The sequence below is a fragment of the Triticum dicoccoides genome, chromosome 4A (genome assembly GCF_002162155.2).
Source record: "Triticum dicoccoides isolate Atlit2015 ecotype Zavitan chromosome 4A, WEW_v2.0, whole genome shotgun sequence".
In the NCBI taxonomy this organism is placed as follows: domain Eukaryota; kingdom Viridiplantae; phylum Streptophyta; class Magnoliopsida; order Poales; family Poaceae; genus Triticum; species Triticum dicoccoides.
The window spans coordinates 542,093,219-542,117,759 of record NC_041386.1 but is presented as its reverse complement, the minus strand read 5'-3'; the positions used below and the strand labels follow the sequence as shown (position 1 = coordinate 542,117,759).

At 41.4% G+C, this 24,541-nt stretch overlaps 1 protein-coding gene across 2 annotated transcripts; it reads right to left on the bottom strand.

Moving 5' to 3' along the window:
- Positions 1-724: 724 nt before the first annotated feature.
- Positions 725-7,229, bottom strand: LOC119286640 (BTB/POZ domain-containing protein NPY4-like). 2 transcript variants are annotated; one of them, XM_037566054.1, is made up of 5 exons: positions 7,038-7,229; positions 5,322-5,792; positions 3,489-3,558; positions 1,671-2,855; positions 725-1,583 (listed from the first exon to the last, which is right to left on the bottom strand). In XM_037566054.1, the coding sequence occupies exons 2-5, from the start codon at positions 5,381-5,383 to the stop codon at positions 996-998; spliced, it is 1,905 nt and encodes a 634-aa protein (XP_037421951.1). In that variant the 5' UTR covers positions 5,384-5,792; positions 7,038-7,229; the 3' UTR covers positions 725-995. The 2 variants fall into 2 exon arrangements, with proteins under 2 accessions (XP_037421951.1, XP_037421952.1); XM_037566055.1 differs by lacking the exon at positions 7,038-7,229 and adding an exon at positions 6,515-6,881.
- Between the last annotated feature and the right edge of the window lie 17,312 nt (positions 7,230-24,541).

The following is a 24,541-nucleotide window of genomic DNA, read 5'->3' as shown; positions in this document are numbered from 1 at the left end:
TATCCCCGCTACTTCCTATCCCCTGACCTTCCTTCGAACCCCCCGCTCCACTATCCCCGTCACCGATGTTCTCCATGCGCCCAGATCGCTGATCCCGTCTTGCAGACTTGATCGCCGGCGAGATCCAGCGAGAAGACGTAGCAACCACGTGGACTCTGGCGGCGCCGCCAAAGGAAAAGGTGGACTGTAGGAAAACCCTAGAGGAAAAGGGTTTTGGATAAAACTTGATGGAATGACTGTTTGATTAGACTTGAAACTGGTGCTAACAGAATCTTTTTGTGAAACATTGACAAAAATTTCAAGTGCTTGCAAAAAATCTTCATGAAATCACATCCCTATAAGGCATGGTAAAAAAACAAAATCAGTCCTCCAAAATGCTTTTGAAAGTAGCATTTTCAGAGTATCGATTTTGTTTTTTTGTCACGCCTTCTAGAAATGTGATTCCATGACGAATTTTTGCAAACACTTGAAACTTTTGTAAATGTTTGTCACAAAAAAAAATCAATTTTTTTGTGAACAATCCGAAGCAATGTGAATGCTTAGATTTGCACCTTCAGATAAACAAAAGTAACCAATGCTCCACCTAAATTCCAATAGCTTCATCAACACCTAAATTCCAATAGCTTCATCAACAGATAATTCACAGTTGCCAGGCAGTATGTATGAACTGAATTTTTGACAGAGGATTCTAAAATACATGGATTTTCTCTACTCTGCCAGTCTATCTCCTCCAAAAAAGGCTTCCTTTTATATTGCCACCGAAAACAAAAACAATTACAGTTTTATCTTGTGAAATGTGTTCCTGAACACCAATGACCAGACCTCTACGGGCTACACCAGTTTACTAGCATAAAATGCTACAAAAACATCATCGGCGACAGGGCAGTCAGTTGTAGTATTCCACATTTTAAGATTGCTACTCTCGTGTAAAGCAAAAAAATCAAAGCAATGACAGCGAAAAACTACGTGTGCTATGATACTGTCAGCACCAGCCACTAGGACGTCAATTGCCTCGTGTTCCGTGACGGCGTGGACTTCACCTCCTCCGGGTTCGCGGATCCAGGGCTCTCCGACGTGTCCGAGCTACTGTTCTCACCGACGTGCGCCTTCCCAGACCAGAGCTTGCTTAGCATCTTCGGCATCAGCATCACTTTCGCCTTGCCGGTGGTGGTGCTCTTGTCTTCGCCGTTCTTGTTGATGTCGCTGCTGGTGCTGCTCCTCTCGCTGCCACCGCAGTTGTTGGCGAGCCGCATCGACCTGAAAGAATTGATGTCGCTGGATGTCGGGACTCCACTACCTTCCTCTTCCGTTGTTGTTGTGGCCGCTGACCTGGAGCTGCCGTACGAGTTGCCATTCTCTCTGGGAAGAAGCGAATGAACAGCAGATGAAAGGTCGGCTCCAGAGTCACTCCTGGCAGAAGCGTCTGATGCTCGGACTTGCTCAAAGAAGAGAACTTGCACAACCACACGCAGAGGAAGCCGTTCATTCTGCACCGCGTGCATGCAGGCCTCCTGGGACAGCTTCTTGCAGTCCATCAATCCACATAATCTCTTCTTTTCGCTCTTTGATAGGCTGGGGTGCTCCTGTAAGCATGGAATTGCATGTAAGTTTCAAACTCCCAACAGCAGACATACTAACTGGAAATAGAAGATGTATGTGAAAAATATTACCTTTAGATACATGTCGATGGCATGGTATAGTTCGTCATGCATTTGTCGGGACGAGGCAGACACCATTTCAGCAAGTGCAATGAACTTCAGAACAGGCAGGTTAGGGTCTTTAGCGATCTCACCAAGATATTCATCGATCAGCTTTGCAACTGCCAGCTTTGACGTGCTGGAAACAGAAGCAAACTTCTCGACTTCCACAATTTCATCATCATCTTGAAAAGTCATTTTACCATTATCACTATGATGTGACATGAACTGCTCTACTATTGCCATGATCAGGTCGACATTATACACGCCATTTTCAGCACTGGTTGCTGGTATAAGAAGGTCTGGAACTGAAGCACCATCCAGTTGGGTGCCTATTCTCTTTACCAAGTTATCACGATAAGACTCACCAGATTCCAGCAAGCATGCAGCATTTAGTAACTTGAGAAGAAAACCACATGACACTGAACCTTTTTCAGTGGGCAGCAGAAATACAATGCTTTCGAGAACTGCACGACGTTTTGTGCAATCAATTCCATTGCTCACGGCATCTTCAAGGGAACCAAACAGCCGTCGGAATGCATAGACTCTTAGTGCTTCTCCAATAACTACAGCAGGTGTTCTTCCCTTTGCCTTGATTGTTAGGAGCACACGCTTGTACAAATCCATTTCAAGTTCAGAAAGGTCCTCAACCCACCAGTCCTTAGGGACCATCTGTTGCATCCTGACTCCATTCCAGTGAGAATCAACACCATTCTCGGATTGGAGCTTTTTTCTGTTGTAGGTGTATGACCACTCAACCTCTGACGGATCAATTGACGCCTTCGATGCAATAGAATCAATGCAGTGGTTGATTACCTTCAAATTCTCAGACCATGGCAGCAATGACTTCGTACTTTGCAGAACTATGATTGAGTCTTTCCAGGTGCGAAAAATGCTCGATGTCAAGAACACGTCAATTTTGTAGATAAGATTTCCTTTGTCAATGGTCTCAAACATTTCTAGGTACTCAGCTGCGCAACGAGCAGCAAGAACATTATATGCATTGAGTGTTACAATCATGCCGTAGCAGAACTTGGCACAAATTTCAAATGCAGAAGAACCACCAGGAATGTCAGATATATTCACTTCATCGTCGCTTTCCTCGTTACTTGAAGCTACTAATCTTTGCAACCGTGAACTCTTTGACAAAAGAGGGAACTGCAAATAATGTGCACAGCTCAATTATTTTAGATATAATAAAGTAAAGCTGCACTGGTAAAAAAACAGATGCTAACTTATTAAGCTCTACTCTATTATACTGCATAAAGTGCATGTATAAACAGTTCCTTCAGTTGCAAAATTACAATACAAGAGTATATGGTAGGAGTAATTGCTAAACATAGACAGCTGAGACTTCCAAAGCTTGAAAGCACTTCATGTTTCCTTTTTTTTTTCTTTTGCCATTAGGCAATTTCTAGGTTGAAGCAATCATTTGTAAATGATATAACTGTGCACTGTAGAAGACCCACCAAGTTCTGAAATGTTGTGCTTAATCGAGGAGTGTATGTACAAATAACAAAGGATGTAATGCTCCAATTGATAAAGCATAATGAACAAAAAGGGGTCATCTTGTCAACCTTAGTGTAGCTTATAATTAGGTGTTCTACACCAAAGGCTAGTCATATAAACCAGTAGCAATTCTGGTAAAATAATTTTTTAACAGCTCTAGGAAAGAGCCTTAGCAATTAGTTCATGCTTAATAGCCAATATTAGTATTATGAATTCTTCTCAAAATGTCACTGCAATGTCACAGCATGAAAGCAACAATTTATACAGATAAGAAGTCGATACCTTGTGAAGATAAAACTTGACATCTCCTATGGAGATAACGATGTCTGTTGCCAGCTCTGTTGCAACAAACCTGAAAAGCACGTTAACACAACACTAGCGTCAAAGCTATTTAGTATAAATAGAGGCAAAGCATAATATAGAAACTGATGAGATGCAAAAAAAATGCAGGTCAATTTTCAAATAAAACAGGTGCATCATTGGAATTGAAGGTCTTTACATAACCACAACAGATCTAAAAACAGTACTGAAAGAATTCCAGGCCGCATATATCGATATATGCCCGTATTTACATTTTCCCACTAGGCCACTACCTTCCTGCTCCTGTGTTTTTATGTGTATGTACACATGTCATAGCTGTACTATGCAACTAGCATATTACCTAGGCATGAGTTATACAAGGGGCAGATGGTAGTGATGACATGTCATTATTCAATGAACAGTATATCAGTCAGGACACGAAGACTCACATCTCGCACATCATTACAAGAGAATGACAAAGGTGACAACTGTGAGGATATGGGCAGATTACCGGATCACACTATGTGTGGAAATGGCACAGTTCATAAAAGTGGGCCCACTATAATTCTCAAAAAGATCATCACATATTGCACACAAACAATTGGTTACAGATCACAATGATGGCAAAGTAAATCCACAAAAAACAATAAATGGAGAGCTCAAATGAAAAATGAAAAATGAAACAAAATCCCAACCCACTGAATCAGCTAAAAGTAAGACAGCGAGTGACAGACCATTTACCTAAGCAAAGTACCACAAGCAACGCTGGAGAAAGGTGTGGAAAGCAACTTCACATCTAGTCTAGTAGTATTGCGTATGACAAGTAATATAACTAATTGAACTGGCGCAGGACCAATGATTAAATAAATTGTACATAGCAAGGCAAAGAGAACTTAATTGAGCTCCAAGAATTCAATCTACAAGATGGACCACAAGGTCAATAACTAGCTCAATTATTAAAAATGAACACTAAACAAACTAAGAAAAGCATTGCAATCATTAAATCTGCACATGCCCTCAAAGTACAGAGGAGCTTAAGAACATATGCCACTAGCAGGAATTAAGGAAAAATTAACCTATAAAGAACATCAGTTGGATAGTTAGCCATCCGAATGTCAAGATACGATGCATCACAGCTAGGACTTAGGAGGCATGCTAGGCAACCAATTTTGTGAACATTGTTATAATGAGAAAGCAATCCAATCGGCATGGTAAATCTTTTAAAATTTAGTTGCTAAACATAACACGAATATAATAGCTGTACATATTATATAGATATATACCTATCTAGTTTTACCCAAATATAAAAGGTTTCATAGTGTAAATTTGTAACAGTAATGTCAATACTTCACAATGATTGGACGTTTTGCGCAGATTCCCAAACTCATACTAGTAACTGAAATCAAAGAAATGGCACCGATGGAGCATGCTCACATCCTTTTCTTCCTGTTTACGAAATGGAGCCCAGGAAACTACAGATCAAGGCCAGTATTCCCCACCACAGAGCTAATTAATTGCTGATCGCATATGACCAGTAACCAGTATGATTGGCCCCCTTTAGCGACTTCTTTACTTGGAATTTATTTCAAGAAACAACCAAAACACGATCCCCTCCATTCTGGCAAATTTGCAGAACGAAGACGCATACTAAAGCCAAATCTCTCTCAAGCGAACAGATCTCACAATCCCAACCACAAAATTGTTGCCGTCGTCCAACAGGACTGGTACTAAACTGGAGAGCAAGGACTAGATGAAGTAAAAATGTCAACAGAATCTGAAGAAACTCTGAGGAAGAACAGAAGCAAATCAACTAACCTGATATTGCTGCCCTCTGTCTGAAAGACATCCGGCTTGGAACCAAGCTTCATATGCTTCATTGTGCCACACCGAGAAACAGCCTGCAAATCTCCTCCCCTTTTTGCTTTCTCTCTAGCTCTTCTACTTTCCCCTACCTCACCAGTCACCACCGAATGGGAGCCAAGAAGGAACGCCTCAACAAACCCACAACACTTGACCCATCAACAAAGTACCAAACCGGTGGCCACCATTGAAAGGACAACACCAACAACTGGTGATAAAGATCCACGCCCAACTGTCCCCCTTTGAACCGCGGCAGAGCCCCCACCAAATCAAATCAGGTCAAGAGCCCAAGCAGACCTCCCTCCCTCTAGATGAGTAAACTAGCCGGCAGTTGCATCAAGATCTGGGTCCGGGAGAGCACAACGGCAACAAGGACTCCTCCTCGTCCAAGCTGGATCACACAAGGAGAGGAGTAAGGGGCAGCACCTGCAGAGCACAAGGGCAGCATCTTGAGGTGAGGGGACAGCGGGAATAATCGGTGATGCAATGTTGGGAGACCATGGGAACAAGCACCAGTGAGGGGAGGAATCTTATCTTGGTTAAAATCACAAGCAAGCAACATGAATGGCACAGACAGGTTGCAAGATGAGAATAATTTAAGGGTGTGGCACATGTAGGCAGTCAAACAGTGGTTATAGAATTGCAATCCGTAGACCACTGGTTTGGAGGGGTTGCTTCTCCTCTTGGTTGGCAGCAAGATCGAAATGTGCATAAAGAAATTGACATAATCTGATTTTTCTAGGTAAATTTTGGCTAAGGAGGAAAGACCTTATAATAAATCCGAAATAGGAAAATGGAACATAGGATTATGAAGTTTCTCGTATAAAAAATACCACAAAAACTGTAATACCGGGATTGACAAATAATGGCACATGTCTCAACAAAAAATCACACTTTACCTCGTGCTACAGAAAAAAGAAAGAGAATAATTTGCAATTTACTTTCAGTTAACAAAGAACGCAAGTTCAGTTCAGTAGTGCCTAACAAAGGGAAAGGATGATCAACAGAACCCTTAGAAAAATCTTTTAGAAAATAAACTGCAAACAAATCCGCGACAGAAAAAATGGGTGTATTGGGGACAGACTAAACGTTGGGATTAGATCGGCTGCATGGAATAAATCAATCGAAACGAGTTAGGGATCCGTCACCAGCAAAAGAAATGAATCAGCGGAGGGCGACGAAGATCTTTGTTGCCCGGGGCTGCGGAAGGAGACGCCTGGCGGCGGAGGGGGAAGAGGAAGGCTCCGTCCGATCTCGACGGCCCTAGACAGTGGACCCGGCGAGGAGAATACGCCGCCTCTTCCTCTGCTTCTCATCAGACGGAGGTGGAAGGGAGGGAACCAGTGATGGGAGGAAAGAAAGGCCTTGGTTGGCAGAAACCAACAGAAAAGCGCAGAAGAAAAGGCAGCTTTTTAGGACAGGGGAAACGACCAAACCAACACCAAGAAACATTCCCACCGAACCACCACCACTACTGGATACACTCCTCCAACTCATTGTCGGAGTAGCGTAGAAATAAACACTTCAATAATACACCATTTCATCTCTTATTGGACGGGAAAAATGCGCGGCGGCGTCGAGCTTGCCTGCTGAACTCACGATAGACAGAGAACAAAAATCCAAACCTTGTTTGAAGGGGGAAAAGAAGAACTGGCAGGGGCTTATAATTACCTCACAAAAGTTGTGAGTTGGGTGGATGCGATCAAGCACAACGCTTGAGTTTCTTGGCGTCGATCCGCCGCCCGGCCGCCGCTGGTGAGAGTGTCTTTCTTGCGGAGCGAGCTGAGTTTGGTGGTGCCTGCTTCTGCTGCTGCTGCTCTAACGCAGGGCTAATGGATTTGGTTTTTTATCTTGAGAAAAACTGGTGGGGGGTGCCGGGGTGGGGTGGCAAAGCCTAGTTCATGGGCTCTGCGAATGGACTGTTCTGCCCCTCTAATTGTTCTCTTGCTGCCCCTCCCTTTCTCCACTGGTTCCACACAACTGCGTTTATAATTATAATCCTGTTTTTTTTCTGCTTGTCCTTCTAGTTTTGGTGGATTCTTTTATGCAGTCTCGTTTTCTTGAGAATATATGTGGTCTCATTTTGTGTGTGGGGAGTGTTGCACCGTTCAGGCCAGGCACTTTTTCTCCGGGATGAAAATCAAACATGCTGGTAATCCTTAATCAAGACCGAAGGGTCAGTCAACCCGTTGTATTTTTGGACATTCACAATTTTGAAGCCTGGTGGGAATTTATGTTCAATGACTTCATCTGTGAAACACCTCGGGTACGGGGCGATGACGTGACGCACATCAGAATTGCCCACATCCCCGTACTTGGTGCAGTCTCACTGATCACAGTATTTGGCCTGATAGATGGTCCGAGGAGTTGGGACCTCGGGTGGGGAAGGGCGTCTGCTTGAACCACCCATGCCAACTGATGGGGCATTTCTATTGCGTCGTCGGTCAGACGCCTTGGGGCGTGCATGCTTGTACCATGCCTTCAACCGTTAGGGGGAGGTCGGTTTTCGGCATGCTTGTGCAATTTGGCCCACTGGCGCTGGGATGTTGCACTTCCGTCGGCGGTGGCATCGAGGTCTTTCATCAGGTTCTTGTAGTAGCTAGGTGGTGCTTTATTGTTCGTCATCTGCTTCAACTTGGCCTTGAACACTTCCTAGGCTTGGAACAACTCGTTCCAGCGGTCGCCCATATACTCTTGCTCTTCCGAAAGTCTTCACTTCTCGTTTGTTATCTTGTTGGACATGCGGACCAACCTTACCTCAACGCGTCGTGGTTGGGGCTGTTAAGCGACTCTTTGGGATGCCAATGTCCTCGGCACCGAGGTTGTTGTCCGGTTCTTCAGCATTGTCATTAGGATTAGCAATATTGCCCTTGTTGTTGTTATTCTCGTTGTTGCTGTCGTTGTCGTCACCGCCTCCACCGTCGTTTGTATTGCCCCCGGGTTGTGTGGAGTATCTACCATATAGATGACGTATGTGGAGGTTGATGTCCACTTGCCAGTGGGTGTGGTGGCCGTCGGTAGGCTGCCCGAAGACTCACAGACCTCCTCGTCCATGTCGTCAACCTTGTCTGAGCCGCTCGTGAGGACCTCGGTCAGATCTTCATCATTAGCGACAAGGTGGGTTGGTCAAAATAATCCGACCTTTCCACGTGACTCCCAGATCCGATCATGGACTGAATGCTGGTCATCTGATATTGTGAGCCTCTAAATCCGATCTAACATCTCAAGAGGGATTTCTCGCATTCTTCTAGGGATCGATCTGACATCGGTGTCAGGGGAGTTTTCCTAAGATTCGATCTGACCTGGATCCGGGCTCTTCACATGGGGCCAGATCCGTTGTCTAGCTTTTCAGGGTGTGTCATAAGATCTTGACTTATGTTCAGATCCGACGAGAGATCCTCACACTTGTCCTGAGCCTGGATCAACATCGACGTGAGGACAGGTGCTTCTTGCCGCTCCTCAATCTAGTTTGACACTCGGCTTGAGAAGACTAGCTCTCCGCGTCCGCGTGAGTACGCAGTGTACTCTATGTTGCTGAATCTGACAACCCAGCCTGGAGCAAAGGTCTCGACCTGACCTAGATGATTGGTCGAGTCAGAGAAAGGAGCAACGTTGCCGAAGAAAAAGATTTGGCCCGGTACGAAGGTCATGCCGGTGCCAATATGCTCGCCCATCTTGATCCCCATCGAATCTCTACGACAACTCAACGGGGGCCTATATGGGCCACCAATGATGGAGTCGAATCTGACAGAACTTGGGTAGAGGGTTCCAAGTTAGTAGTCTTGACACGATGGTAACAGGGACACAAGTTTTACCCAGGCTTTTGGCTCACCTAAGAGATAAAACCCTACGTCATGATTGTGTTGTATTGATTTGGGGTGGAGTACAAACTACAAGTGATCTACCATGAGATCGTTGTGTATTGTCTACGAGCCCTACCCCTCATTTTATATAGGTACCGGTGGGTCTAGCGTTACAACCTAGTCGGTTAAGTACAATATGAACATGCTGTAGACAACCTCCAAATGTCTTGTAATATGCGTCAAGTCTTCGGGAGACTTCCTTCCATACGATGTGGGTTGCCTTGATGTGGCCCACTAGTGAACCAACATGGGGGTCCTTGGACGTCCCACCTGGACGGGAGGCGGCATGGTGAGTGACCCCCAATCTAGGACACCACCAATCTATTACAAATGGTCTCCCCTCGCACTTGACCATCTACTGTGCTTTTGGTCTCTGGACTGTACATTTGGTCAGTTCTATATCTATTTGGTCAAATTGCTCTTCTAATTGGCTTTGATGGAGTCCCTTGGAAATTTTTGCTTAGGGAAATGCATCAAATACATTTCCCTTTTGGGGAATGCAACATTTTTATTATAACCCAAATCTCTTCTCTTGTTCTATCTATCTTGCAAGTCTTGAAGACCATGAAGAAAAGAAGAAGAATATCAAGAAGTCTAGTATATGTTTAGTTTAGGACTTCTCCTACTTTTTTATAATAATTATTATTTTACCAATATATTGATTCATAAGAACTTTGTAATTGTATTTGTATCAATAAAGCTTATTGTTTCTTTATCCGTATTGTATAATTTTGCAATTTCACTTTGTAATGATATTCATTATCAATAAAGTTTATTGTTATTATTTCCATTTTCTATCAAACTTTGGTAATATGTCTTTGGAATAAGAATTAATTCCATTATTAATTCTTATTCTTTTATCAATTCATTTGGTCATTGGATTTTCAATTCGATATTTGAATTGTACTTTTTGCATATCGATCCCTATGTGTTATATTTTTTGAATTGTGATCCAAATGTTTAAAAACGAGCAAAGGTCATGCCTAAATTTAGAATTTTTGTCCAAATTCTCCTAAATTTAAAATAAAGTTTTAAATTTACCCCAAGTTTTGGATGCACGAATGCAATGCTTAGTTAGAAAAATATCCCTACTCTCTCTAAACTACGAGACATTGCTAATAAACATCAGATAACTTGCTATAACTATAATGCTAATATAATCTTTCAAAACCTTTTTACATCCATATGAATTCATTTTCATACATTGACCACAAAATTTTGATTTTATGGACCACATAGGAGGTAGGTGCAGCATCAATTTTACCTTTCACGAATGGACGCTGAAGATTAAATGTGTGTCTTACCCAGGAGAGAAGTGGATCATCTTGAATAACAATTATTAATAGATGGCCAATAAGAATTTTTAGGGACATTCACATTTGTGCCCCTAACTGGAACCCACTACTCAAACTTACTCCTAACTTTTTCATGTGCTCAAATTTGCCCCTAAAAAGCATTTTAGGTTACAAGAATGCCCTTCCATCTGGTCAAAGTTGTTTGACCGAAACTTTGAAAATTCATAGAAAATTCATACGAACTCAAAGGAATGCAAAATAAGATATCAAAATGTTCATAAAACATCATCTATATGCACATGTCATTTACGTTCATGCATAAGCACTCTATAAAGATTTTTAGTGTTTATAACATTGAAAAACTATTTAGGGTGAATGCAAATAAATGCACATGTAGGTGATGAACGTAAATGGCATGCACATATAGGTGATATTTTTATGAACATTTTGATATCTTATTTGCATTTTTCCAAGTTCATGCGAATTTTCAATGTTTCGGTCAAACAACTTTGACTAGCTGGAAGGGCATTCTCATGACCTAAAATGCTTTTTAGGGGCAAATTTGAGCACATCAAAAAGTTAAGGGTAAATTTGAGAGTGGACGCAAATTAGGGGCATAAATGTAAATGTCCTGAATTTTTATATCTATATCAACTTGATGCATTAATAAAATAATTCTTTGCTAATATATAAAAATCTTAGGGCATCTCCAATGTGGACCCTCAAATCGGCCCTATACGTCCTTTATTTAAGTGAAGCATCTTGACTAAAGGCTATCACAATGTATGTACCTTAGCCATATCATATGTATTAAACATTTATCAGATACAACACTTACAATGTCTTTTATCTTTGTGATGTATCTAAAGGAGACATCATTTAATGCGAGTAGTGAGGGAATATATAGTATGTGTGGTTCAATGCTAAGAGATATACCTAGATTAAGGTACCATATAACTATAGTGCTTCATTGGTCGCTACATCATCATTTTTTCCTCGCTAGCATGTTTTAGTTAGGGTTGATCTCATTGCATTGGGATTAACCAAATTTTAACCTTCATCGAGGTCAATAAGAGAATAAAGTATTATCTTGCCTTGCAAATTTTAAGTGAAGCACTTTAGAACATGTATAGTGGTCGGAGAAGATAGTGTTTTTCTTAAGCCTTGATTCCATATAGAGATGGCGATAATAACATACACTGTAAAATAGATTATTTCTTAGTGTCATTTCTATTAACCTTTGGAAGCATGGATGTTTAAAATAAAAATAGAAAATATAGCCAAGAGATAACATCTTGTCAAATGCAGAAACATCTTGTCTTAAGTGTTAAAAGATGGCAAACCCTTTTTAAAATCTCCTCTTTTTTAGCTCGGTACTCATAGCACATCAACACGTCTACACTATCAATGTATGAATAACTTTAAATATCAGTTGTTCGATGAAGCCAATCCGGCTGGGGGGCGGCAGATCCGAGCACTATGTGACAATGGAGGAGCTTGAGCTGGATTCGGGAGGGATGGGTTGGGGGCAAACAATGTTGGGGAAAGTTGCATGGAAAACAAAAAAATTCTACGCACACAAAAGATCTATCCATGGAGATGCATATAAACGAGGGGGGAGTGTGTCTACGTACCCTCGTAGACAGTAAGCGGAAGCGTTTAGTAATGCAGTTGATGTAGTCGAACTTCTTCATGATCCAACCGATCAAGTATCAAACGTACGACACATCCACGTTCAGCACACGTTCAACTCGGTGACGCTCTCACCTTCTTGATCCAGCAAGATGGCGAAGTAGTGGATGAGTTCCGGCAGCATGATGGCGTGGTGACGTTGGTGGTGATGCTATCTCTGCAGGGCTTCTCCTAAGCACTATGAAAATATGATCGAGGGACGAAACTATGGAGAGGGGCGCCGCACACGGCTAAGAGATTGTCGTGGGCTATGTGTGGCGTCCCCTCCCACATATATACAGGTAGGGGGAGGGAAGAGCGGCCAAGGAGGCGCCCCAAGTGGGACCGAATCCTACCCCCCCTTGCCTTTCTAGGCATGCGGGGAAAGGCAGGGGAGGGTGGCGCCCCCCTTTCCTTTCTCCCATGTGGAGGGGAAGGCGGGAGGGGCTAGCCCTTCCCTTTCCTTCCCTAGGGCCGGCGGCTAGGGAGAGGGGCGCGCCATCCCCCTTGTGGGCTGGTGTCTCTCCCCTTGGTCCATTAGGCCCATAGACCTCCCGGGGGTGTCCGGAACCCCTTTCGGTGATCCGATGACTACCTGGTGCACTCTGAAACTCTTCCGGTGTCCGAATATCATCGTCCTATATATCAATCTTTACCGCCGGACCATTCCAGATCTCCTCATCATGTTCGTGATCTCATCCGGGACTCCAAACAACATTCGGTCACCAAATCATATAACTCATATAACACGATATTGTCAACAAACATTAAGCGTGCGGACCCTACGGGTTCGATAACTATGTAGACATGACCGAGACACCTCTCCGGTAAATAACCAATAGCGGAACCTGGATGACCATATTGGTTTCTACATATTCTATGAAGATCTTTATCGGTCGAATCGTTATGACAACATATGCAATTTTGTCTGTCGATATGTTACTTGTCCGAGATTCGATCATCGGTATCTCTATACCTAGTTCAATCTCGTTACCGGCAAGTCTCTTTACTCGTTCCTTAATACATCATCTTGTAACTAACTCCTTAGTCATTTTCCTGCAAGCTTATTATGATGTGTATTACCAAGAGGGGCCAGAGATACCTCTCCGATACTCGGAGCGACAAATCTCAATCTCGATCCATGCCAACTCAACAAACACCTTCAGAGATACATGTAGAGTGATACGTCCATTTTGCATCATGTTTACCTACTGTTATTTATAATATTTTTATGCATAATAATGCTTTTTGGAGTAATTCTAATGCCTTCTCTCTCATAATATGCAAGGTTCACACAGAGGGAGAATTACGGCAACTGAAAATCTAGACCTGGAAAAGCTACGTCAGGCCACCTATTCTGCATAACTCCAAATAAGATGAAACTTAACGATGATTTTTTATGGAATAAATAAGAAATACTGAAGCAAATAACTACTGGAGGGGGCCACCTGGTGAGTACAAGAGGGGCCAGGCGTGCCCTGGTGGGTTATGCTCAGCGTAGCCCACCTCTGGTGCCCATGTTCTGGTATATAAGTCATTTTGACCTATAAAAAATAAGAAGAGGACTTTCGGGACGGAGCACCACCGTCTCTAGGTGGAACTTGGGCAGGAGCACTTTTGCCCTCCGACGGAGCGATTCCGCTGGGGGAACTTCCCTCCTGGAGGGGGAAATCATCGTCGTCATCATCACCAACAACTCTCCCATCTTGGGGAGGACAATCTCCACCAATATATTCAACAACACCATCTCATTTCAAACCCTAGTTCATCTCTTATGTTCAATCTTTGTACCGGAACTATAGATTGGTGCTTGTGGGTGACTAGTAGTGTTGATTACATCTTGTAGTTGATTACTATATGGTTTATTTGGTGGAAGATTATATGTTCAGATCCAATATGCTATTTAATACCCCTCTGATCATGAACATGTTTATCACTTGTGAGTAGTTACTTTTGTTCTTGAGGTCACGGGGGAAATCTTGTTGCAAGTAATCATGTGAACTTGATATGTGTTCGATATTTTGATAGTATGTATGTTGTGATTCCCTTAGTGGTGTCATGTGAACATCGACTACATGACACTTCACCATATTTGGGCCTAAGGGAATGCATTGTGGAGTAGTAATTAGATGATGGGTTGCGAGAGTGACAGAAGCTTAAACCCTAGTTTATGCGCTATTCCGTAAGGGACCGATTAGATCCAAAAGTTTAATGCTATGGTTAGAATTTATTCTTAATACTTTTCTCGTAGTTGCGGATGCTTGCGAGGGGGTTAATCATAAGTAGGAGGTTTGTTCAAGTAAGAACAACACCTAAGCACCGGTCCACCCACATATCAAATTATCAAAGTAGCAAACACAAATCAAACCAAGATGATGAAAGTGACTAGATGAACTTCAGGTGTATCCTCAAGAATGCTTTGCTTATTATAAGAGACCGTTTTGGCATGTCCTTTGCCTCAAAAGGGTTGGGCTACCTTGCTGCACTTTTGTTACTATTACCCTTACTTGCTCGTTACAAATTATCTTGCTACCAAAACTACTCTGTTACTTACAATTTCAGCACTTGCAGACATTGCCTTGCTGAAAACCACTTGTCATTTCCTTCTGCTCCTCGTTGGGTTCGACACTCTTACTTATCGAAAAGGCTACAATTGATCCCATATACTTGTGGGTCATCAAGGCTCTTTTCTGGCACCGTTGCCGGGGAGTGAAGCGCTCTTGGTAAGTGGAAATCGGTAAGGAAAAATTATTACTACGTGCTAAAATTTATTGTCACTTGTTACTATGGAAAACAATCCTTTGAGGGGTTTGTTCGGGGTATCTTCACCTCGACCGGAACTACAATTAGTTACCCCTCAACCTACTGCACCTACTGAAAATATGGAATATGAGATTCCTTCAGGTATGATAGAACAACTGCTAGCTAATCCTTATGCAGGAGATGGAACCGAACATCCTGATATGCACTTGATATATGTGGATGAAATTTGTGGATTGTTTAAGCTTGCAGGTTTACCCAGAGATGAAGTTAATAAGAAGGTTTTCCCTTTATCTTTGAAGGTAAAATCATCGGCATGGTATAGGCTATGCGATGATATTGGATCTTGGATCTGGAATCAAATTAAATTGGAGTTTCACCAAAAAAATTATTCTATGCATCTAGTTCATCATGATCGAAATTATATATATGATTTTTGGCATCGTGAAGGGGAAAGTATAAGCTCTAGCTTGGGGGAGGCTTAAGTCAATGTTATATTCATGCCCCAATCATGAGCTCTCAAGAGAAATTATTATTCAGAATTTTTATGCTCGGCTTTCTCATTATGATTGATCCGTGCTTGATACCTTTTGTGATGGTTCTTTTATGAAGAAGACTATTGAATTCCGGTGGGATCTCTTAGAAAGAATTAAACGCAACTCTGAAGATTGGGAACTCGACGAAGGTAAAGAGTCGGGTATTAAGCTTAAGTTTGATTTTGTTAAATCTTTTATAAATTCCGATGCTTTTCAAAAATTTAGCACTAAATATGGACTTGACTCTCATATAGTAGCCTCCTTTTGTGAATCTTTTGCTACTCATGCCGATCTTCCTAAAGAGAAGTGGTTTAAATATCACCCACCAATTAAAGAAGAAATTAAAGAACCGATAATAGCTAAAGATGAAACTATTATTTATAATGTTGATCCAGTTGTTCCTACTGCTTATATTGAGAAATCGCCTTTCCCTGTTAGGATGAAGGAACATGCTAAAGTTTCAACAGTGGTCAACAAAAGTTATATTAGAATACCTAAGCCAGCTGAACAAATCAAGGTGGAACCTAGTGTTGCTATGGTTAAGGATCTCTTGGAATAAAATATAGATGGACATGTTATTTACTTCTGTGATGAAGCTGCTAGAATTGCCAAACCTGATAAAAAGGATAAACATAGACCCATTGTGGCATTCATGTTGTCTCAGTTAAAATAGGAGATCACCCTTATCATGGTTTATGTGACATAGGTGCTAGCATGAGTGCTATTCCTTTTACCTTATATCAAGAAATTATGAATGACATAGCACCCACTGAAATAGAAGACATAGATGTTACTATTAAACTTGCTAATAGAGAAACCATCACACTACTTGGGATTCTTGGAGACGTTAAAGTCTTGTGTGAGAAAATAAAATATCCTACTGATTTTCTTGTTCTTGGTTCCCCACAAGATGATTTTTGTCCCATTATCTTTGGTAGACCTTTCTTGTACACCGTTAATACTAAAATAGATTGTGAAAAACAAACTGTTGGTGTTAGTTTTGGTGATGAGTCTCATGAGTTTAATTTTTCCAAGTTTAGTAGAAAACCTCATAAAAAATAATTGCCTAGTAAAGATGAAATAATTGGGCTTGCTTCTATCGATGTACCTCCTACTGATCCTTTAGAACAATATTTACTAGACCATGAAAATGATTTACATATGCATGAAAGAAAAGAAATAGATAAGATTTTCTTTGAACAATGTCCTCTGTTTAAACACAATTTGCTTATTGAAACTCTAGGAGGTCCTCCTACACCTAAAGGTGATCCTGTGTTTGAATTAAAACAATTGCCACACACTTTGAAATATGCTTATTTTGATGACAAAAAGATATATCATGTTATTATTAGTGCTAACCTTTCAGAACATGAAGAAGAAAGATTATTGGAAGTTCTAAGGAAGCACCGAGCTGCTATTGGATATATCTTGATGATCTTAAGGGCATTAGTCCCACTCTATGTCAGCACAAAATTAATATGGAACCTGATGCTAAACCCGTTGTGAAGGAAATATGCCCTAGAGGCAATAATAAAGTTGTTATTTATATTTCCTTATACCATGATAAATGTTTATTATTCATGCTAGAATTGTATTAACCAGAAATTTAGTACATGTGTGAATACATAGACAAAACAGAGTGTCCCTAGTAGGCCTCTACTTGACTAGGTCGTTAATCAAAGATGGTTAAGTTTCCTGACCATAGACATGTGTTGTCATTTGATGAACGGGATCACATCATTAGGAGAATGATGTGATGGACAAGACCCATCTATTAGCTTAGCATAATGATCGTTTAGTTTTATTGCTATTGCTTTCTTCATGACTTATACATGTTCCTCTGACTATGAGATTATGCAACTCCCGAATACTGGAGGAACACCTTGTGTGCTATCAAACATCACAATGTAATTGGGTGATTATAAATATGCTCTACATGTGTCTCCAACGGTGTTTGTTGGTTTGGCATAGATCGAGATTAGGATTTGTCACTCCGAGTATCGGAGAGATATCTCTAGGCCCTCTTGGTAATGCACATCACTATAAGCCTTGCAAGCAATGTGACTAATGAGTTAATTGCAGGATGATGCATTATGGAACGAGTAAAGAGACTTGCCGGTAGCGATATTGAACTAGGTATGATGATACCGATGATCGAATCTCGGGCAAGGAACATACCGATGACAAAGGGAATAACGTATGTTGTTATGCGGTTTGACTGATAAAGATCTTCATAGAATTTGTAGGATCCAATATGAGCATCCACGTTCCGCTATTGGTTATTGACCGGAGATGTGTTTCGGTCATGTCTACGTACACCCGTAGGGTCCGCATGCTTAATGTTCGATGACGATTTGTATTATGAGTTGTGTGATTTGATGACCGAAGATTGTTCGGAGTCCCGGATGAGATCACGTACATGACGAGGAGTCTCAAAATGGTCGGTACATAAAGATTGATATATTGTACGATGTTATTCGGACACCGGATGAGTTCCGAGAGGTACCAGATAATTACCGGAGTGCTGGAGGATTATCGGAACCCCTCGGGGGAACTAATGGGCCTTGATGGGCCTTAGTGGGAAGATAGGAAGGGCCACAAGGGGCTGGCCGCCCCCCCCCCCCTTGAGTCCGAATTGGGCTAGGGGAAGGGGGCGGTGCCCCCCTTTCCTTCCCTCCCCCCTCTTCCTTCCTTCTTCCCCCTTTCCTCTGGGGGAATCCTACTAGGACTTGGAATCCTAGTAGGACTCCCTCCTCCTGGCACGCCCTACATGTCCGGCCGGCCTCCCCTCCCCTCCTTTATATACGGGGCACCCTAGAACACACAAGTTTCTCTTAACCGTGTGCGGTGCCCCCCTCCAAAGTTACACACCTCGATCATATTGTCGTAGTGCTTAGGCGAAGCCCTGCACCGGTAACTTCATCATCACCGTCGCCATGCCGTCGTGCTGACGGAACTCTCCCTCGTCCTCAACTGGATCAAGAGATTGAGGGACGTCATCGAGCTGAACGTGTGCTGAACGCGGAGGTGCCGTACATTCGGTACTTGGATCGGTTGGATCGCGAAGACGTTCGACTACATCAATCGCGTTATTAAACACTTCCGCTTACGGTCTACGAGGGTACGTGGACACACTCTCCCCGCTCGTTGCTATGCATCTCCTAGATATATCTTGCGTGATCGTAGGAAATTTTTTGAATACTACATTCCCCAACAGAGGCACTAGAGCCAGGTCTATGCGTAGATGTTATATGCACGAGTAGAACACAATGAGTTGTGGGCGATAATAGTCATACTGCTTACCAGCAATGTCTTACTTTGATTTCGCAGTATTGTTGGATGAAGCGGCCCGGACCGACATTACATGACCGTGTTCATGAGACTGGTTCTACCGACGTGCTTTGCGCACAGGTAGGGACGAAAACGGCACGGAAACGGACGGAACTGGGTGCTACCATATTTGTTTTCATATTTTTTTGCAGAAGCGGAAACGAATACAGAGACCCCGGAAATGAATATGGAAACAGATACTACCGAAAACAAACACAGAGCGAATACAAAGCGGACACGGAAACACAACTGTTTGTTGACCGGAACTTAAAACCCCCTTGAATCATAGAGAAATATAGACAAAAAACAAACAAATTGATGGAATTGTTAACATGGCTACAAAATAATATGGTTGTGTTGGTATAATAGGGTAGTATTGTTGTAGTACATGACAATTCCGTATAGGGTCTAGTTGAGTAGGTGTGTGGTAGTAAAACTTGGTACTCAAATAATACATTCTGCTCATTTTACTCAGTGTGTCATTGTGTATTGTTTGGTAGTTGGGATACAAAGCAGCCATGGGCCTATAGTAGAAACGGAAATTCCATATTAATGGAAACAGAAAGTTCCGTTTCCACATGTGTTCCATCGGAAAACACCATTCCATTTTTGTTTCCTTTCCACATAAAAAATTCCATTTCCATTTCTGTTTTGCAAATTTCCATTTCCGTTTTCATATTTCCTCTCTGTTTCCATTTTCCCTTCGGAAAAGCTGAAACTTTCCACTCCATTTCCATCCCTACACACAAGTGGCTGGCGGGTGTCTGTTTCTCCAACTTTAGTTGAATCGAGTTTGACTATGCATGGTCCTTGTTGAAGGTTAAAACAACACACTCGAGGAAAAATCGTTGTGGTTTTGATGCGTAGGTAAGAACGGTTCTTGCTAGAAGCCCGTAGCAGCCACGTAAAACTTGCAACAACAAAGTAGAGGCCGTCTAACTTGTTTTCATAGGGCATGTTGTGATGTGATATGGTCAAGACGTGATCAGATATAAATTGTTGTATGAGATTATCATGTTTTGTAAAAGTTATCGGCAACTAGCAGGAGCCTTATGGTTGTCGCTTTATTGTATGAAATGAAATTGCCATGTAATTGCTTTACTTTATCACTAAGTGGTAGCGATAGTCGTAGAAGCAATAGTTGGCGAGACGACAACGATGCTACGATGGAGATCAAGGTGTCAAGCCGGTGACGATGGTGATCATGACGGTGCTTTGGAGATGGAGATCAAAGGCACAAGATGATGATGGCCATGTCATATCACTTATTTTGATTGCATGTGATGTTTATCTTTTATGCATCTTATTTTTCTTAGTACGGCGGTAGCATTATAAGATGATCTCTCACTAAATTTCAAGGTATAAGTGTTCTCCCTGAGTATGCACCATTACTGCAGTTCGTCGTGCCGAGACACCACGTGATGATCGGGTGTGATAAGCTCTACGTTCACATACAACGGGTGCAAGCCAGTTTTGCACATGCAGAATACTCGGGTTAAACTTGACGAGCCTAGCATATGCAGATATGTCCTCGGAACACTAAGACCGAAAGGTCAAACGTGAATCATATAGTAGATATGATCAACATAGAGATGTTCACCATTGAAAACTACTCCATCTCACGTGATGATCGGACATGGTTTAGTTGATATGGATCACGTGATCATTTAGATGACTAGAGGGATGTCTATCTAAGTGGGAGTTATTAAGTAATATGATTAATTGAACTTTAATTTATCATGACCTTAGTCCTGATAGTATTTGCATATCTATGTTGTAGATCAATAGCTTGCGATGTAGCTCCACATTTAATTTTGATATGTTCCTAGAGAAAAATAAGTTGAAAGATGATAGTAACAATGATGTAGACTAGGTCCGTGATCAGAGGATTATCCTCATTGCTGCATAGAATAACTATGTTGTTGATGAACCGCTAGGTGACAGACCTATTGCAGGATCAGATGCAGACGTTATGAACATTTGTCAAGCTCGGTATGATGACTACTTGATAGTTTAGTGCGACATGCTTTACGACTTAGAACCGGGACTTCAAAAATGTTTTGAACGCCAAGGAGAATATAAGATGTTCCAAGATGAAATTGGTATTTCAGACCCATGCCCGAGTCGAGAGGTATGAGACCTCTGACAAGTACTTTGCCTACAAGATGGAGGAGAATAGCTCAACCAGTGAGCATGTGCTCACAATGTCTGAGTACTACAATCGCTTGAATCAAGTGGGAGTTAATCTTCCAGATAAGATAGTGATTGATAGAGTTCTCTAGTCATTATCACCAAGTTACTGGAACTTGGTGATAAACTATAATATGCAAGGGATGACGAAAATGATTCCCGAGCTCTTCGCGATGCTAAAATCAGGGAAGGTAGAAATCAAGAAAGAGCATTAAGTATTGATGGTTAATAAGACCACTAGTTTCAAGAAAATGGGCAAAGGAAAAGAAAGGGAACTTCAAGAAAGGAATAGCAAGCAAGTTGCCACTCCCATGAAGAAACCCAAAGCTAGACCTAAGCCTGAAACTGAGTGCTTCTACTGCAAAGGGAATGCTCACTGGAAGCGGAGCTACCCCAAATACTTAGCGGATAAGAAGGATGGCAAAGTGAAAGCTATATTTGATATACATGTTATTGATGTGTACTTTACTAGTGTTCATAGTAACCCCAGGGTATTTGATACAGGTTCAGTTGCTAAGATTAGTAACTCGAAACAGGAGTTGCAAAATGAATAGAGACTAGTTAAGGGCGAGGTGGCGATGTGTGTTGGAAATGATTCCAAGGTTGATAAGATCACCATCGCACACTCCTTTTACCTTCGGGATTAGTGTTGAAACTAAGATAAATGTTATTTGGTGTTTTGTGTTGAGCATGAATATGATTGGATCATGTTTATTGCAATACGGTTATTCATTTAAGTCAAAGAATAATTGTTGTTCTGTTTACATGAATAAAACGTTCTATGGTCATACACTTAATATAAATGGTTTATTGAATCTCGGTCGTAGTGATACACATATTCATAATATTGATGCCAAAAGATGCAAAGTTGATAATGATAGTGCAACATACTTGTGGCACTGCCGTTTAGGTCATATTGGTGTAAAGCGCATGAAGAAACTCCATGCGGATGGACTTTTTGAATCACTTGCTTATGAATCACTTGATGCTTGCAAACCATGCCTCATGGGCAAGATGAATAAGACTCTGTTCTCCGGAACAATGGATCGTGCCGCTGACTTATCGGAAACAATACATACTGATAAATGTGATCCGATGAGTGTTGAGCCTCGCGGCGGGTATCGTTATTTTTTGACCTTCACAGATGATTTGAGCAGATATGGGTATATCTACTTAATGAAACATAAGTCTGAAGCATTTGAAAAAGTTCAAAGAATTTTCAGAGTGAAGTGGAAAATCATCGTAACAAGAAAATAAAGTTTCTATGATCTGATCGCGGAGGCGAATATTTGAGTTACGAGTTTGGTCTTCATTTGAAACAATGTGAAATAGTTTCGCAACTCATGCCACCTGGAACACCATAGCATAATGGTGTGTCTGAATGTCGTAACCGTACTTTATTAGATATGGTGCGATCTATGATGTCTCATATTGATTTACCACTATTGAATTGGGATTATGCATTAGAGATAGCTGCATTCACGTTAAATAGGGCACCATCTAAATCCGTTGAGACGACACCATATGAACTATGGTTTGGCAAGAAACCTAAGCTGTCATTTCTTAAAGTTTGGGGCTGCGATGCTTATGTGAAAAAGCTTCAACCTGATAAGGTCGAACCCAAATCAGAGAAATGCGTCTTCATAGGATACCCAAAGGAAACTGTTGGGTACACCTTCTATCACATATCGAAAGGCAAGATATTCGTTGCTAAGAATAGGATCCTTTCTAGAGGAGTTACTCTCGAAAGAAGTGAGTGGGAGGAAAGTAGAACTTGATGAGGTAATTGTACCTTCTCCCGAATTGGAAAATGGTTCATCACAAAAATTAGTTCCAGTGATGTCTACACCAATTAGTGAGGAAGTTAATGATGATGATCATGAAACTTCAGATCAAGTTACTACTGAACCTCGTAGGTCAACCAGAGTACGATCCACACCAGAGTGGTACGGTAATCCTATTCTGGAAGTCACGTTACTAGACCATGATGAACCTACGAACTATGAGGAAGCGATGATGAGCCCAGATTCCGAGAGATGGCTTGATAGAGGCCATGAAATCTGAGATAGAATCCATGTATGAGAACAAAGTGTGGACTTTGGTGGACTTGCCCAATGATAGGCAAGCCATTGAGAATAAATGGATCTTCAAGAGGAAGACGGACGCTGATAGTAGTGTTACTATCTACAAAGCTCGACTTGTCGAAAAGGTTTTTTTGACAAGTTCAAGGTGTTTACTACAATGAGATTTTCTCACTCGCATCGATGCTTAAAGTCTATCCGAATCATGTTAGCAATTGCCACATTTTATGAAATCTGACAAATAAATGTCAAAACTGCATTCCTTAATGGATTTATTGTATATGATACAACCAGAAGGTTTTGTCAATCCTAAAGGTGCTAACAAAATGTGCAAGCTCTAGCGATCCATCTATGGATTGGTGCAAGCATCTCAGAGTTGGAATATACGCTTTGATGAGTTGATCAAAGCATATAGTTTTATACAGACTTGTGATGAAGCCTGTATTGACAAGAAAGTGAGTGGGAGCACTACAGCCTTTCTGATAAGTATATGTGAATGACATATTGTTGATCAGAAATGATGTAGAATTTTCTGGAAAGCATAAAGGAGTGTTTGAAAGGAGTTTTTCAAAGAAAGACCTCAGTGAAACTGCTTACATATTGGGCATCAAGATCTATAAAGATAGATCAAGATGCTTGATAATACTTTCGATGAGTACATACTTTGATAAGATTTTAAAGGAGTTAAAAATTGATCAGTCAAAGAAGGAGTTCTTGCCTGAGTTATACGGTATGAAGTTGAGTAGAGACTCAAAACCCGACCACGGCAGAAAATAGAAAGAGAATGAAAAGTCATTCCCTATGCCTCAGTCATAGGTTCTATAAAGTATGCTATGCTGTGTACCTGACCTATTGTGTACCTCACCATGAGTTTGGCAAGAGGGTACAATAGTGATCCAAGAGTGGATCACTGGATAGCGGTCAAAATTATCCTTAGTGGAATAAGTCTCAAAATTCCCTATGTTTCTCAGTTATGGAGGTGAAAAAAGTTCGTCGTAAAGGGTTACGTCGATGCAAGCTTTGACACTGATCCGAATGAGTCTAAGTCTCAATCTGGATACATATTGAAAGTGGGAGTGATTAGCTAGAGTAGCTCCGTGCAGAGCATTGTAGACATAGAAAATTTGCAAAATACATACGGCTCTGAATGTGGCACACCCGTTGACTAAACTTCTCTCACAAGAAAAACATGATCACTCTTTGGGTGTTAATCACATAGTGATGTGAACTAGATTATTGACTCTAGTAAACACTTTGGGTATTAGTCACATAAAGATTTGAACATATCACATAAAGATGTGAACTATTGGTGTTAAATCACATGACGATGTGAACTAGATTATTGACTCTAGTGCAAGTGGGAGACTGTAGAGGCAATAATGAAGTTGTTATTTATATTTCTTATATCATGATAAATGTTTATTATTCATGCTAGAATTGTATTAACCG

Coding starts and splice junctions, on each gene's coding strand:
- LOC119286640 (XM_037566054.1), bottom strand. CDS start 5,383: ATGAAGCATATGAAGCTTGGTTCCAAGCCGGATGTCTTTCAGACAGAG. Junction 2,856..3,488: donor TCAAGTTTTATCTTCACAAG/GTATCGACTTCT, acceptor CATTATTTGCAG/TTCCCTCTTTTGTCAAAGAG. Junction 1,584..1,670: donor CCATCGACATGTATCTAAAG/GTAATATTTTTC, acceptor CCATGCTTACAG/GAGCACCCCAGCCTATCAAA.